The sequence below is a fragment of the Phoca vitulina genome, unplaced genomic scaffold (assembly GCF_004348235.1).
Source record: "Phoca vitulina isolate PV1807 unplaced genomic scaffold, GSC_HSeal_1.0 scaffold47, whole genome shotgun sequence".
In the NCBI taxonomy this organism is placed as follows: Eukaryota; Metazoa; Chordata; class Mammalia; order Carnivora; family Phocidae; genus Phoca; species Phoca vitulina.
The window spans coordinates 1,574,180-1,586,168 of record NW_022589750.1 but is presented as its reverse complement, the minus strand read 5'-3'; the positions used below and the strand labels follow the sequence as shown (position 1 = coordinate 1,586,168).

General features: G+C 65.5%; 3 protein-coding genes across 10 annotated transcripts in view; 1 reads left to right on the top strand and 2 right to left on the bottom strand.

The window, feature by feature from the left end:
- Window positions 1-362: 362 nt before the first annotated feature.
- On the top strand, window positions 363-6,546 carry ENO3 (enolase 3). Of its 4 annotated transcripts, none has more exons than XM_032431943.1 (12): window positions 363-546; window positions 2,538-2,624; window positions 2,885-2,980; window positions 3,136-3,194; window positions 3,393-3,462; window positions 3,787-3,920; window positions 4,749-4,971; window positions 5,079-5,276; window positions 5,464-5,665; window positions 6,039-6,147; window positions 6,247-6,305; window positions 6,391-6,546. In XM_032431943.1, the coding sequence occupies exons 2-12, from the start codon at window positions 2,540-2,542 to the stop codon at window positions 6,458-6,460; spliced, it is 1,305 nt and encodes a 434-aa protein (XP_032287834.1). In that variant the 5' UTR covers window positions 363-546; window positions 2,538-2,539; the 3' UTR covers window positions 6,461-6,546. The 4 variants fall into 4 exon arrangements, with proteins under 4 accessions (XP_032287834.1, XP_032287835.1, XP_032287836.1 ...); XM_032431944.1 differs by lacking the exon at window positions 363-546 and adding an exon at window positions 593-632; XM_032431945.1 differs by lacking the exon at window positions 363-546 and adding an exon at window positions 1,023-1,413.
- A 617-nt stretch (window positions 6,547-7,163) lies between these two features.
- On the bottom strand, window positions 7,164-10,827 carry SPAG7 (sperm associated antigen 7). Its single transcript, XM_032431946.1, has 7 exons — window positions 10,685-10,827; window positions 8,506-8,573; window positions 8,192-8,280; window positions 7,994-8,078; window positions 7,788-7,877; window positions 7,550-7,706; window positions 7,164-7,462 (listed from the first exon to the last, which is right to left on the bottom strand). Exons 1-7 carry the CDS (start codon window positions 10,767-10,769, stop codon window positions 7,353-7,355), a joined length of 684 nt encoding a protein of 227 aa, XP_032287837.1. The 5' UTR covers window positions 10,770-10,827; the 3' UTR covers window positions 7,164-7,352.
- A 103-nt stretch (window positions 10,828-10,930) lies between these two features.
- Window positions 10,931-11,989, bottom strand: part of CAMTA2 (calmodulin binding transcription activator 2) — a 15,002-nt gene continuing 13,943 nt past the window's right edge. For all 5 annotated transcript variants that reach the window (XM_032431880.1, XM_032431881.1, XM_032431882.1 and 2 more), the window contains 2 exons: window positions 11,794-11,868; window positions 10,931-11,685 (listed from right to left, as the gene is read on the bottom strand). In XM_032431880.1, the coding sequence (XP_032287771.1) occupies window positions 11,622-11,685; window positions 11,794-11,868 (139 nt within the window). In that variant the 3' untranslated portion in view covers window positions 10,931-11,621. The remainder of the gene's footprint in view (window positions 11,686-11,793; window positions 11,869-11,989) is intronic.

The following is an 11,989-nucleotide window of genomic DNA, read 5'->3' as shown; positions in this document are numbered from 1 at the left end:
AGGGCCGGCGGCCGGCTGCGCGGGCGCGCAGGGCGCGCGCGCGGCGGGACCCCCCGCGCAGGCGGGCGGGCCGGGGACGTGTCTCCCGCCGGGCGGAAGGGGCGGGGGCGCGGCGCGCGCGGGCCCACGGCTCCCCCCCCCCCCGGTTCTTTTCAGTCGAGAAATGCGGGAGCCCAGGGGGAGGTGGCCGAATACCCCGGCTGTCTTCAGAGTTGAAGGCGCCCACCGGGGGCACACTCGTGTCCCCAGGATCTGCCCGAGGGGCACAAGCTGGGTCAGCTCCAGCCCCCAGGCAGGCCTCCGCGCCCCACGTCCCGGCCCCACCCGGCCTCCCCCCAACCACCAACACACGCACCCCGCCAGCAGTTCGGGTCACCGGCCGTGCCCCTTGGCCCGGCGCGGCAGAGGTCACTGGGCGCGGGAGACAGGGGCGGGACTACTTTCCCGGGCGGAAGAATACCGGGGGGTTGCAAGCTTTGCAACTTTTCCAAGACGGGGAAAGTCCCCTCCTGCTCGGGGCCCTCGGGTTCTTTTTTCTTCTTTTCGGTAAAACTTAGGCTAAGAAGTCGCGCGCGCCGCGCTCGCCCGCCGCCCGGCGGGAAGGGGCGGCCGGGGTCCCCGCGGCGGCCCAGGTGAGGGCGCAGGGCCGCCGCGGGGCTGGGCCGCTTCCGGTCCTGGGGGAGGGGCGCCCCGCCGGCCATCGGGGCGCGGTGCGGGGCGGCCGCCCCCAGCCCCCGACGGCCCCAGAGCCCGTTCCTCGACAGCCGCGCGGCTGAGTCACCGGGCCGCCCGGGCGGGGCCGCGCTCGGGCACGTGGCGGCGCTCCTGGCCGGCCGGCTCCTGACCTCTGGCCCGCCGCACACCGACCCCGGGGTGGAAAAGTCCCGAGGGCGCGGCCGGAGCCGGGGACGGGGCGGGGGAGAGGACGAGCCTCCAGGTGCCCGCGTGTCCGGGCTGGGGCTGCGGCGGAGGTCGGGGCGCGGCCCCCCAGAGCCGCCCCGCCGCGCTCAGACGCGCGCGGGGGCCACCCCTCCTCCTGCCATTCATTTTGTGCCCTGCTGAGGAACCTCATTCACTGGTGGGCTGGGGCCGCGGCCCGAGGCGCCCGCGGTCGGCCGGGAAGGGCTCCCGGCTGCCGATCTGCACCCTGGGCGACAAGTGCTGGCCCGGCGCAATCAGCGGGGAGCCGCGCCAAGTCTGAGGGCCCGTCTAAATTCGGCTCCCTACCCCCTCCCCCACCCCCTTGCTGGCCCGGGGCGGGGGGGGGAGGGGCCCAGAGAGGCCGCCATGAGGACCCTGAGAGGTGAGACCCTCTCGCCTTCCGAGTGGAGGATTCCATTTGAGGCCTCAGAGCTTGCCCGGGACCCCGGCCCCTCCTCCGACTGAGGGCAGAGGCAGCCGGGCGCCTGCCAAGTGAGCTGAGCACGTGTGGATGTCAATCCTGCAGCCCCTCTTCCAGGCCCCCTCCCCAGCCCTGCAGGGCTCAGGTTACCGCTGGCCTTTGCTAAAGGGCACTAGTCCCTCTTCAACCTTTGCAAAAGGGAAATATAATCCTGGCGAAGGGAGAGACCCCCGATCTGAAGGCCCTCCCCTGCCCCTCCCCAGAGCTGGAATTAAAAGTAGGGGCTTTTATTGGGGGACAGAGAGGAAGGAGGGGTAGTCATTGACCTTTGGGAAGGGGGCAGGTGCCCAGGGACAAAGGTTGCTGCTTTCGGCTGTAGTGGGCACTTGGCTGCCAGCCCAGTGTGGAGGGGGAGGATGGAGAGGGAGAGAGGCGGGGCTGGCTGGGGCGCGGGGTGGCTAGGGGATAAATGCCCAGCCTGAGAGGGGGTGAGCTGACACTGTCCCAGCTGCCACCTAGACTCGGAGCTCACCCCGAACCCCTAGCGAAGACATCCCAGGTCTGGTGAACCCTCCAGTCCCAGAGGATGGGGGTGGTGAAGGGGTGAAGGGTGAGGGTGGTGCTGGTTTGGACAGAGTGGGGGGAGCTCTCAGCTTTTTCTTCCTCCCGGGACTTGGGGTGCTTGAGAAAGACGTGGAAGGGTTGGAGCAAGCAGGATGGGGGGTACCCAGGGCAGAGAACCAGACCGTGAAGAAAGGCAGGCAGAGGTGGATGGAGAAGGGGAGTGAGAGTTGCAGCCAGGTGGGGAATTTGGGGTCCCCACGGATTTGGAGGAGACCGAGGAGCGGGAAGAGGAGAACCGGCAGAGCAGGAGAGGGTCTGAGGGCCAGCAAGCAGGAGGGCGAGGGAGAGGGCCTCAGGGCAGCTCTGCGGGCTATGGGGCGGGGGCCTGGGAGCCGTGCAGAGGGTGCAGTTAAAGGAGAGGTCCCTGGATCCTTAGGTTGGGGGTGCAACAGGAGCTGTTCTGAGTGGGGGAGGGGGCTGCGCCAGCCTCTTTGGTCTGTGACCTTTTTGTGGGATATTTTTAGCTCCCGCACCTGCCTTCTTGGGGTGGGGAAGACTCTTAAAGGGCAAGGGATTTCGGGTTCCTTCAGGGATCAACTGTCCACACTCAGTCACATCTCCTGCCTTGCAGCCATGGCCATGCAGAAGATCTTTGCCCGGGAAATCCTGGACTCCAGGGGCAACCCCACAGTAGAGGTGGACCTGCACACGGCCAAGGGTAACACAGGCCTCTGGAGTGGCCTCGCCTTGGAAGACTCCAGCCCCGCGGGTCCTTGCCCCCTCCCTCCCAGTTCTGCCCCACATGCTCTCCTTTCTCGGGGATCCCCTTCCCCAGAGTTCTTCCCCTTCCATCCTGGCTCCCTGGTCCGGAGAAGCAGGAGTCTCCCTCTGCACTGGCCCCCGGCCCTGGGCTCAGCATACTTTGGCCCTTTGGGGGTGCAGGGGACTCTGTGTGATGTTCCCTTTCAACCCACCCAGGCCGATTCCGAGCAGCTGTGCCCAGCGGAGCTTCCACGGGTATCTATGAGGCCCTGGAACTGAGAGATGGAGACAAATCCCGCTACATGGGGAAAGGTGAGGGAAGACGGTGGCCGGACGAGCCTGTGTGTGTGGGTGGGGTCAGGACCTGGGCCCTCAGCAGCCTCGTGGGGTGTAGAGGACTGGAACCCAATGCTCTTAAGGAGCCTGATTAAATCAGATTTCTGAACCCCCCCCCCCGGCTTCTCTAGGGGTCCTGAAGGCCGTGGAACACATCAACAAGACCCTAGGCCCCGCTCTGCTGGAAAAGGCAAGAGGGAGCCTGCTCCCTGCCCCCATGTCCTTGTCACCTCACCCCCAGCAGCTCACGCCTGGGAGAGGCCTTGCTTGCCCCGCCAGCCTGTCTCCCCCAAATACCTGCACTTCCTCCCGCACATGCCCTGACTCCTGAGAAATGTGACCTCTGCTCTTCCCCCCCCACCCCCCCGCCCCCAACCTCTCCTTCCAGAAACTAAGCGTCGTGGATCAAGAAAAAGTTGACAAATTTATGATCGAGCTGGACGGGACTGAGAACAAGTGTGAGTGCAAGGCTAGGGGGAGGGACCCTGGGTCGGAGCTCTGGTTAGGATTACTTCTGTGTCCCACAGTGTGGGGCACACCGTGGCTGGCTGGGTTTGTATTCATTCCACAGGCATTTCCTGGTGCCTGTCCTCCGCCAGGCCTGGCCGGGCCGTGGACACAGACTTGAAGCTGACACATTCCCCTGGGGCGGGGGCTCCTGGGGGAGACCGCCATTAGCACACCCTTCATGCCCAGTGGTCTGGCGTTGCGGATGCTTCCTGGGGTGACCCCAAGCCCTGCGGGAGAAGCCCTCACCCTTTCTTTGTGCCTGCCTCCTCTAGCCAAGTTTGGGGCCAATGCCATCCTGGGCGTCTCCCTGGCCGTGTGCAAGGCTGGCGCAGCAGAGAAGGGGGTCCCGCTCTACCGGCACATCGCGGACCTCGCCGGGAACCCACACTTGGTCCTCCCGGTCCCTGTGAGTGCAGCCGCCCTCGCCCCGTGCCACAGTGACCGAGCCGCCCCACCAGTGAGCCGCGCACGAGCGGCCCCTGGAAAGTCTACCTTCCAGACCCAGCTCCAAAGACACGGTTTCCCGAGATGGAACTTCTCCAGCTGCGGCCGGCCCCGCCCTCTCTCCCACAATCCGAGCCTCCCCGCTGCTTCCCTTGGCCTAACCCCGCGCTCCTTCCCATTCCGGCGCTAGGCCCAGTCCCCGAGTCAGATCGGGAGCTGCTTCGTGGCGAGGGTCTGGCCTCTCTCTGTATCTCCTCGAATCCCCATCAGACCCAAGCCCCTGTCGCGTGTCGGGAGTAACGTGACCCCTTACTGCGCCCTAACTGGGCGGACTGCGTTCGCGCGGGAGCTCGGGGCGCGGCTGGCCTGTCTGCTGGGGTGTGATCTTAGGCGAGTCCGCACATCCGCTCTCTGCCCCCGTTTCCTTGTCTGTGAAGTGGGGGTGGTAACAGGACCGGGCTAACAGGGGTGCCGGGGGCAGGGAGGGAGCCCAGGGACCCCACGGAAGGCTCCCAGGCAGCGCCTGGCCTGCCGTCAGTGCTGTCCGCTAGCTGTCGCAGGTCAGGCACACGTGGGGCCTGATTTTCAGTCCGTTTGTCTGACTTTCAGCGTAAGATCCCGCGGGAAAGCGGGTGGTATCCCCGTCTTACACAAACGAGACAAGAGACTCTGAGGAGTGACAGGACTCCCTCTAGAGCCGCGGCTGGTAATTCGGGAAGCCAGGGTTCCGCCTGGACCCTCCCAGCTGGCGGGGTCTGAGCCGCCCCTCCCCCGCCCTCCCCCTCACCAGGCCTTCAACGTGATCAATGGGGGCTCCCATGCTGGAAACAAGCTGGCCATGCAGGAGTTCATGATCCTGCCCGTGGGAGCCAGCTCCTTCAAGGAAGCTATGCGCATCGGCGCCGAGGTCTACCATCACCTCAAGGGGGTCATCAAGGCCAAGTACGGGAAGGATGCCACCAACGTGGGCGACGAGGGTGGCTTTGCACCCAACATCCTGGAGAACAACGAGGGTCAGTGTGAGCGCTCTGAGGACTGGGGCCCCCCGCGTCCCCGCGGAGGACGGGCTGCAGAGACCGGGGGCCCCGGAGCCTCAGGTGCCCTGTCGCCCCTCCCCCAGCCCTGGAGCTGCTGAAGACCGCCATCCAGGCGGCCGGCTACCCCGACAAGGTGGTCATCGGCATGGACGTGGCAGCGTCCGAGTTCTATCGCAACGGGAAGTACGACCTCGACTTCAAGTCCCCTGACGACCCCGCGCGGCACATCACTGGGGAGAAGCTGGGGGAGCTGTACAAGAACTTCATCAAGAACTACCCTGGTGAGACCCCCAGCTGGTCCGTCGCTCCTGCCCGAGACCCCGGCGGCGGCCGCCCAACACGGTGACTGCCACCGCCGCGGCCCTCGCGGTCCTCAGCCCCGCGGAAATCCCCACCCCGACTCTTCCGGCCTGTCGCCCCGTGAGGCCCCTCTGACCTTTACCCGGGCTCCTGCCTCACCCCCTCCAGTGGTTTCCATCGAGGACCCCTTCGACCAGGATGACTGGGCCACCTGGACCTCATTCCTCTCGGGGGTGAACATCCAGATCGTGGGGGACGACCTCACGGTCACCAACCCCAAGAGGATTGCCCAGGCCGTTGAGAAGAAGGCCTGCAACTGCCTGCTGCTGAAGGTCAACCAGATTGGCTCAGTGACCGAGTCCATCCAGGCGTGAGTGCCTGCTGGCCCTGGGGCGGCCGCAGCCTCCCTCCGCCCCAGCTCTGCCCGGCCTGCCGCGTCTGACTTGCCCCGGCTCCTGCCCCGTCCCCACCCTCCTGACCCCAGGGCTTTGCCCCGGTGACCCTGCCATGCCCCACGCCCAGCCCATGCGGTTCCTCTCTCCCTGGTTCTGCCCTTCCTTCCCACCGGCATCTCAGGAGCCCACATTCAAAATCAACTCTCCCCTTCTCTCCTGCTTCCCAAAGAACTTAGTTCCCTACCCGCAAAGAGCCCACTCCCCCAAACCGAAGGGAAAAGCCGCACCCAGCCCTTGGCTTTCCCTCGGAGGCCCCGGCGCACCTTACTGAGTGTCCTCTCTGCCCAGCTGCAAACTGGCTCAGTCTAACGGCTGGGGGGTGATGGTGAGCCACCGCTCCGGGGAGACTGAGGACACGTTCATCGCTGACCTCGTCGTGGGGCTCTGCACGGGACAGGTACCCACGGGTCTCCTTGGGGTCCCTGGATTCCTGCCACCACAGGCCACTCCCACCTCCAGCCTCATGCAACCATGGGAACTCCCCTTTCCTCCCCAGATCAAGACTGGTGCTCCCTGCCGCTCAGAGCGTCTGGCCAAGTACAACCAGCTCATGAGGTACAGGGGCTGCGGCGGGCCCAGATGAGGGGAGCCTGGCGCTGTTGGGTTGAAGGGTGCAGCTCTGACTTTGCCTGCCTTCTAGGATCGAGGAGGCTCTCGGGGACAAGGCTGTCTTCGCGGGACGCAAGTTCCGTAACCCGAAGGCCAAGTGAGAAGCCGCAGGCCCCAAGACCTCACAGGACCCATCTAGGCCTTCAGGCCCTTCCCTGGGGGAATAAACACTGGTGGCAAGCAAGACGGTGGTGTGCTCCTTGGTGGGACGGAGGGGATGCCGGTCTCCGGGCAAGACGGGAGGTGGAGAGGTGGGGGCAGGAAGGGAGGAACACTCGGGTGACCTGCTGGGACACGGAGGGAAGGGGAGGGACGGCTTCACACTTCGGAAGGAGGCTGAGGGGGAGCCGGGGAGTGGGGACAGGGGTCTGAGCGCCCCACGCTCGCGAAGCTTTCAGGATCTGGAACCCTTGCAGACGCTTGACATACCGACCTGTGCTCTCTGTGAACTGGCGCCATCAGAGAGTGACTGTTTTCTCCCCATTTTACGTGTGGGGAAACCAAGGCAGAGAAAGTCTCCCTTACCGGCGGAGCCAGGAGCCACAGCCGGGCCGTTTGTCTCTAGCGAGTGTGCTCTTTGAATGCTATCTCCTATAAACCCCAGGAAAGTGCCAGTATTTGGCCATCCTTGGCCGGCACGACCATCGTAGACTGTTCGACCTAAAATCCTCTTCCTCCCCGGACCCACCTTTCTCTGTCCAAACAAACCAGGACGTTGGGTCAACAGTGTTTATTGAATGTAAAGTCATCCCAGCCCACGGGGAAGGAAATTCCAAGGAGAAAGGAGAATGATACACGTTAAATACCCACCTGCGCATTCGCACACACGCACACACGCACGCACACAGCCAGGCTCCGACAGTGACACGGGGACCACCGCCCCCAGCCCGAGTGAGGCCGGCGGGAGGGGCTGCGGGGGTGGGGCTCCAGGATGGGTCTGGTAGCAGCAGCCTGTCCCCCCGCCCCCTGCCCTGGCCCGGGGAGCCGCGGTGCCTAGGAGGTAGGCGGCAACTCCTCCCCGTTCTGCCGCAGGCGCTTCTTGGCCCGGATCTCGTTCATGGCCTCTTCGATGGAGCGAGTGTCCCTCTTGTTGGCCACGGGCACTGGGGGGTGGGGGTGGGAGAGGAGTGTGGGCAGGGCCTGGGAGCCCTGCGCCCCCGCCCCCGCGCCCGCCCCCCACGGGGCCTCACCGCAGCCGTAGGTCTTGTTGGCTTGCAACATGTGGGCCGCGTCCTTGGCTGCGCCCTTGCCGATGAGGTGGCTGTACTTGTCCTTGTAGTCGCTAGCGGGGCTCACCACCACGGGGCCCTGCCGGGCCGCCGCCTCCTCCTGCCGCTGCGCCAGCTCCTAGGGGTGCAGAGGCCAGGCACCAGCGCTCGGGGGCCTGTCCCCACCCCTCCCGGGGGTGGGCTGCCAGGCGGAGCTCACCTTCAGCTTCCGTTTCTCCTCGGCCTTCTGGGGGTCCCACTCCTCCCCGCGACGGTAGGAGTCCAACTCTTCATCGGAGGGTGCAAACTCCTGGGGACAAAGGAACCATGGGGTCGGGGCTCCACACACGGGCTTCACGCAGGCCTCTCCCCTGGGGGGCGCAGGCTGAAAAGGAGAGAGGAGGGCGGGGGGCTTGGGCCTTTCACCTTTTTGAAGATCATGACGTAGCGACACTCATCATCTTCCCCGAAGGAGAAGGACGTCAGGCCGGCCACTTCCACCACATCGTGTCTGGGTAGGGAGGCCGGAGGGGAGAGTATGTAGGGCCGCCAGGGGCCCAGCACGCCCTTCTTAGGGGTCCCCTGCTGGCCCGTTCACATCTCCCCTAGCCCACAGACACTCACAGGATGCTCCTCTCTATCTTGTTCATCGGCTGAAACTTTTTCTTGATCTGCCCACTGTCTTGGATGAAATCTGACACCTCTTTCTCCATCTTGGGAGACAGAAGAGGAAGACATGAGGTGACTGCTCCACCCCAGAACCCCTCTCCCAAGCCGGGCCAGCGGGCCTTGCCCCCCACACCTTCCCCAGCCTCCATGCCACTGGCCTCCAGGCTTCTCACTGGAGACATTTGGGAAAACCTGAGTCCTCAACCTTCCAACTCTAACTTCTTGGAAGTCCTTCCTGAGGCTGCCTTTGCCATCTCCAGTGGGCTCACCCTTTTACGAAATTCCACTTTCTGTTGTTTCTCTTGCTCCTGCAGTTTCTTCAGGCGGGCAGCCTGCTCTGGGGGTGAGAAATGGCAGCATGAGGCTGGGGCTGGAGGCAGGGGTGGGGAGAGTCTGTCAGGCTTCTCACGAGGTCTGGCGTGCCCTGGGAGAGTAGATCAGTGCCTGTTCTCCAAGCATCGGCGCATACTCATTGTGTGCCTGGCACTGTGCTAGGCCCTGTGGCCCAGACACTGAGACAGAGCATTCCCTTCAAGAGCTCCCTCTTTAGTGGGAGTGGCGAGGAGGAGAACCATGCTTGGCCCTGTGATTCACAAGCACGTATTCCATTCCCACAATGCAGAGACCTGGGACCGCTGGGGAGCTGAGAGCAGATTCAGCCTTGGCCTCCAAGAGCTTACTGTCACACTGTCTACACAGGAAAGGGGAAATTACTTAACTTCCTATATTCTGTAACACCCCCACTTCTCGCTCCCACAGACAGGAGGGCGCTGAAGTGACTGATCCGACACCCTGCTCCTTGGGGACTGCAGGTGCCCAAGGCGAGCTGTGAGGGTGCTCCCCCAGCTCAGGTCTTGGCGCCCCCTCCCCTCTGTCAGGCCACTTCGAATCCCCCTGTCCTTCCGGCCCACTTGCACCGATCGGGGTCCTCCAGCTGCACTGGACCGCTTCCCGTTTCCCTAACCACTTTGCACCACCTAGGGTTCCTCCTCCTGCAAACCTAGACCCACCGAGAGTCAGAGTTGCTCACTGCCTCCCCTGGGGCCCAAGCACTTGGGGTTCCCAGACTCACTCTAGCGTGCGCTGAGAACCCACAGAGTGTAACTCCTTATTTGTCTCCCTGCAGACTGGGAGCTGCTAGCAGGCGAGGTAGCCTGTCCACCTCCTCTCCAGTTACGCCCCGCGGACCCCGGCGGACAGCTTGGGGTCTCTCCTCTGTCTGATCTCAGGGGCTTTACCACCAGTGCGTCTTATCTTGACCACTGATGTTCTCTAACTGGTCTGTGAATCTCCCCTCCGCATCTGAGGAGGTGGCGCGAGGTTAAGGTTAAGAACGTAGGCCACACAGAAGGAAAAAAAAAAAAGAGCGCAGGCTTACCGATCACAGGCCGGTTTAAAGCCCTGCCACTCAGTAACCCTGTGACCTCAGGCAAGTGACTGAACCCTGAACCTCAGCTTCCTGGTCCAGCCACGGCCGCTACCGTTCCCACGTGTCGCCTCCCTCCCGGGAAGTCTCGAACACACGTCTGCCCACAGGGGCAGGGGCTCCCGTCTCGCTGAAGGGCCCCCCGCCAGCCGTCAGCCCCCTGCAGGGCGGGTCTGGACCCCGGACAATGCCTTTCGGGGGCGCATCCAGGGGGCTGTCAAACTTGGGTGTGACCCTTCCGTGCGCGGCCCAGACTGCGGGCTCCCGGACGGTGGGCGCGGCCCCCAGCCCGCCGGCCCGGCCCGGCCCGACCCCGCGCAGGGACCTGAGCCCGCCCGCCGGGGAGGGCGCCAATCGGACGGCCGGGGGGCTGGGGCAGTGCGGCCGGGACTGGGCGGCTGCCCACGAGGGAAGGGCGGCGGGGACGCGGAAGGGACCGGGGAAAGCAGGTAGGAGGGGCGCAGGGCACAGAGCGGGCCCGGCCACCAATCCGAGGCGCTGAGGGTGGGGTGGGCCCGAGGAAGGTCGGACCAGACGTCGTAGGCAGAACCCGAAATGGAGGGGGCCAATGGGGGCGAAGGGCTTGCGGACGGGCGTGCCCCGGAGCCAATCGGAATGCGGATAGGGCGCGAGGGGGGGGCTCGCGAGCTGGACACGCCCTCTTCGGACGGCAGGCGGGCCCGGGCGCGGGGGAGGGGGGCGAAGAACGCCAAGGGGCTGGAGGCAGCCAGCCAATCAGAGCACGACAGCGGCGGACGGGCGGGCCCACCGGCGAATTGGAAACAAGGACTGCGGAAGGCCAGTAGGCAAGAGGCGGGAGGCTGGAGCTCGGCTCCAGGCAGCCAATCACCGGCCGCTAAGAACAGCGGGCGGGCCGGCAGTCCTTTTACGGACTCTGGGGGTCTCCATAGGGGCCTGTGAGGGGGTCTTTCAAGGTTGAGGAGGCGGCATCGTCCGAAGGGGGAAGAGTGCGGTCCTGAGAACCGGGCGAAGAAAGGCGGTTGTGGATTTGGGGTCCTCACCTCGGGCCTTGCGCCGAGACTCCTGGTCCCCGAGGCTGGGTGGCTTCTCCATGGAGCTCAGGATGGAGCCCAGTAGGTCCGCCATCTTGGGAGTGACTGAGAAGGGGCGGTGCGTCTTAAAGGGAAGGGCGAAATGCCTTTAAGGCCGGAAACACGTCGGAGGCGGAAAGCTCCGCGCCCGCCCCGCCCGCCGCCCCCCGCCGGCCGAGGCCCCGCCCGCCCGCGCCGCGCAGACAGAGGCCGGAGGCTGGCTGGTGCAGCGATGTTTAATGGCAACTCGTAGAAACCAAGCCCATGCACAAGTGGAAAGTGCTCGTGGAGCCGGCCGGGGGCCCCCGCCGCGCCGTGCAGCCCTCCCCGCGGCGCCTTAAATAGATTCTTCACTATACTCTGTATGTTACAGTATGTACAGGCCCCCTCCCCTCGGGGGACGGGGGGGACGGGGCGGGCTCCGCGGCGCGCGCCCCCGCACAGCCCCTCCGGCCCGGGCACCGCGGGCCGCCGGCGGGCGACAGGGGAGGCGGGCCGCAGAGGGAGGGGGCACACGCCAACATGCGGAGTCGGGTGGGGGCGCGGTCGGCCCTGCGACACGAGGGGCGCGCGGCGGAGGGGGGACCGAGGCGGATACATTCAGAGACGCGTCAACAAATAAATAAGGCAAGTCAGGAAGGGTCGAGACGGGTGCAGGCAGAGAGGAGGCCGTGGAGAAGGGGCAGGCAGGGCTCCGGAGGTCACGGCGGAAGATGCAGGGAGGTGGGGTTCGCGGGTCGGGGGGCTGAAAGAGTGGGGGCACGACCCAGGGGGTTGAGGTGGGGCAGGGCGGAGACCTAGGGAGGGGGACAGCTGCCGACAGGGGGCTCCCCTCCCCCGGAGAGTCCTCTCCCTGTTAAGACTGCCAGAAGCGGCCCCCAGGGCGGTGAGGAAAGCGGGGCGCAGGTCAGGTGGCCAGTCCGGGCTGGGGGAGCCCTTCCAGCTCCTGGTTCTGCTTCAGTTCCCTCATCCTGCAGAGAGACGGGGACGGAGTCAGGAGACCAGCTGATGGGGCCGCCGCGAGGCTGGGGCGGGGGGTGTGGAGGTGCCCTGGGGGACCCAGCCTGGGAAGGGAGCACCTGTGTCTGCAGCGCCGCAGGAATCTCATGATCTTCCGGGCTGCCTGGTCCTGCTTCTTGGTGAGAAAGGAGCCTCTGGTGGAAGAAGAAAGGATGAGGAGCTGCGGCACACCAGCACCCTTGCCCTCAGCCCGGGGGCCAGCAGGGACAGGCAGGGGCAGGATGCTGGGCTCAGCCCCCAGGACGGCAGGGAGAG

What these genes read in the sequence shown, in the direction of transcription:
- SPAG7 (XM_032431946.1), bottom strand. Translation starts at nt 10,769, where the DNA reads ATGGCGGACCTACTGGGCTCCATCCTGAGCTCCATGGAGAAGCCACCC. An exon ending in GTCTCGGCGCAAGGCCCGAG is followed by an intron (nt 8,574 to 10,684) that starts GTGAGGACCCCA and finishes TCTCACCCCCAG; the next exon opens with AGCAGGCTGCCCGCCTGAAG. An exon ending in AGGAGAAACGGAAGCTGAAG is followed by an intron (nt 7,707 to 7,787) that starts GTGAGCTCCGCC and finishes CTGCACCCCTAG; the next exon opens with GAGCTGGCGCAGCGGCAGGA.
- ENO3 (XM_032431943.1), top strand. Translation starts at nt 2,540, where the DNA reads ATGGCCATGCAGAAGATCTTTGCCCGGGAAATCCTGGACTCCAGGGGC. An exon ending in CTTCATCAAGAACTACCCTG is followed by an intron (nt 5,277 to 5,463) that starts GTGAGACCCCCA and finishes CACCCCCTCCAG; the next exon opens with TGGTTTCCATCGAGGACCCC. An exon ending in TGGGGCTCTGCACGGGACAG is followed by an intron (nt 6,148 to 6,246) that starts GTACCCACGGGT and finishes TTTCCTCCCCAG; the next exon opens with ATCAAGACTGGTGCTCCCTG.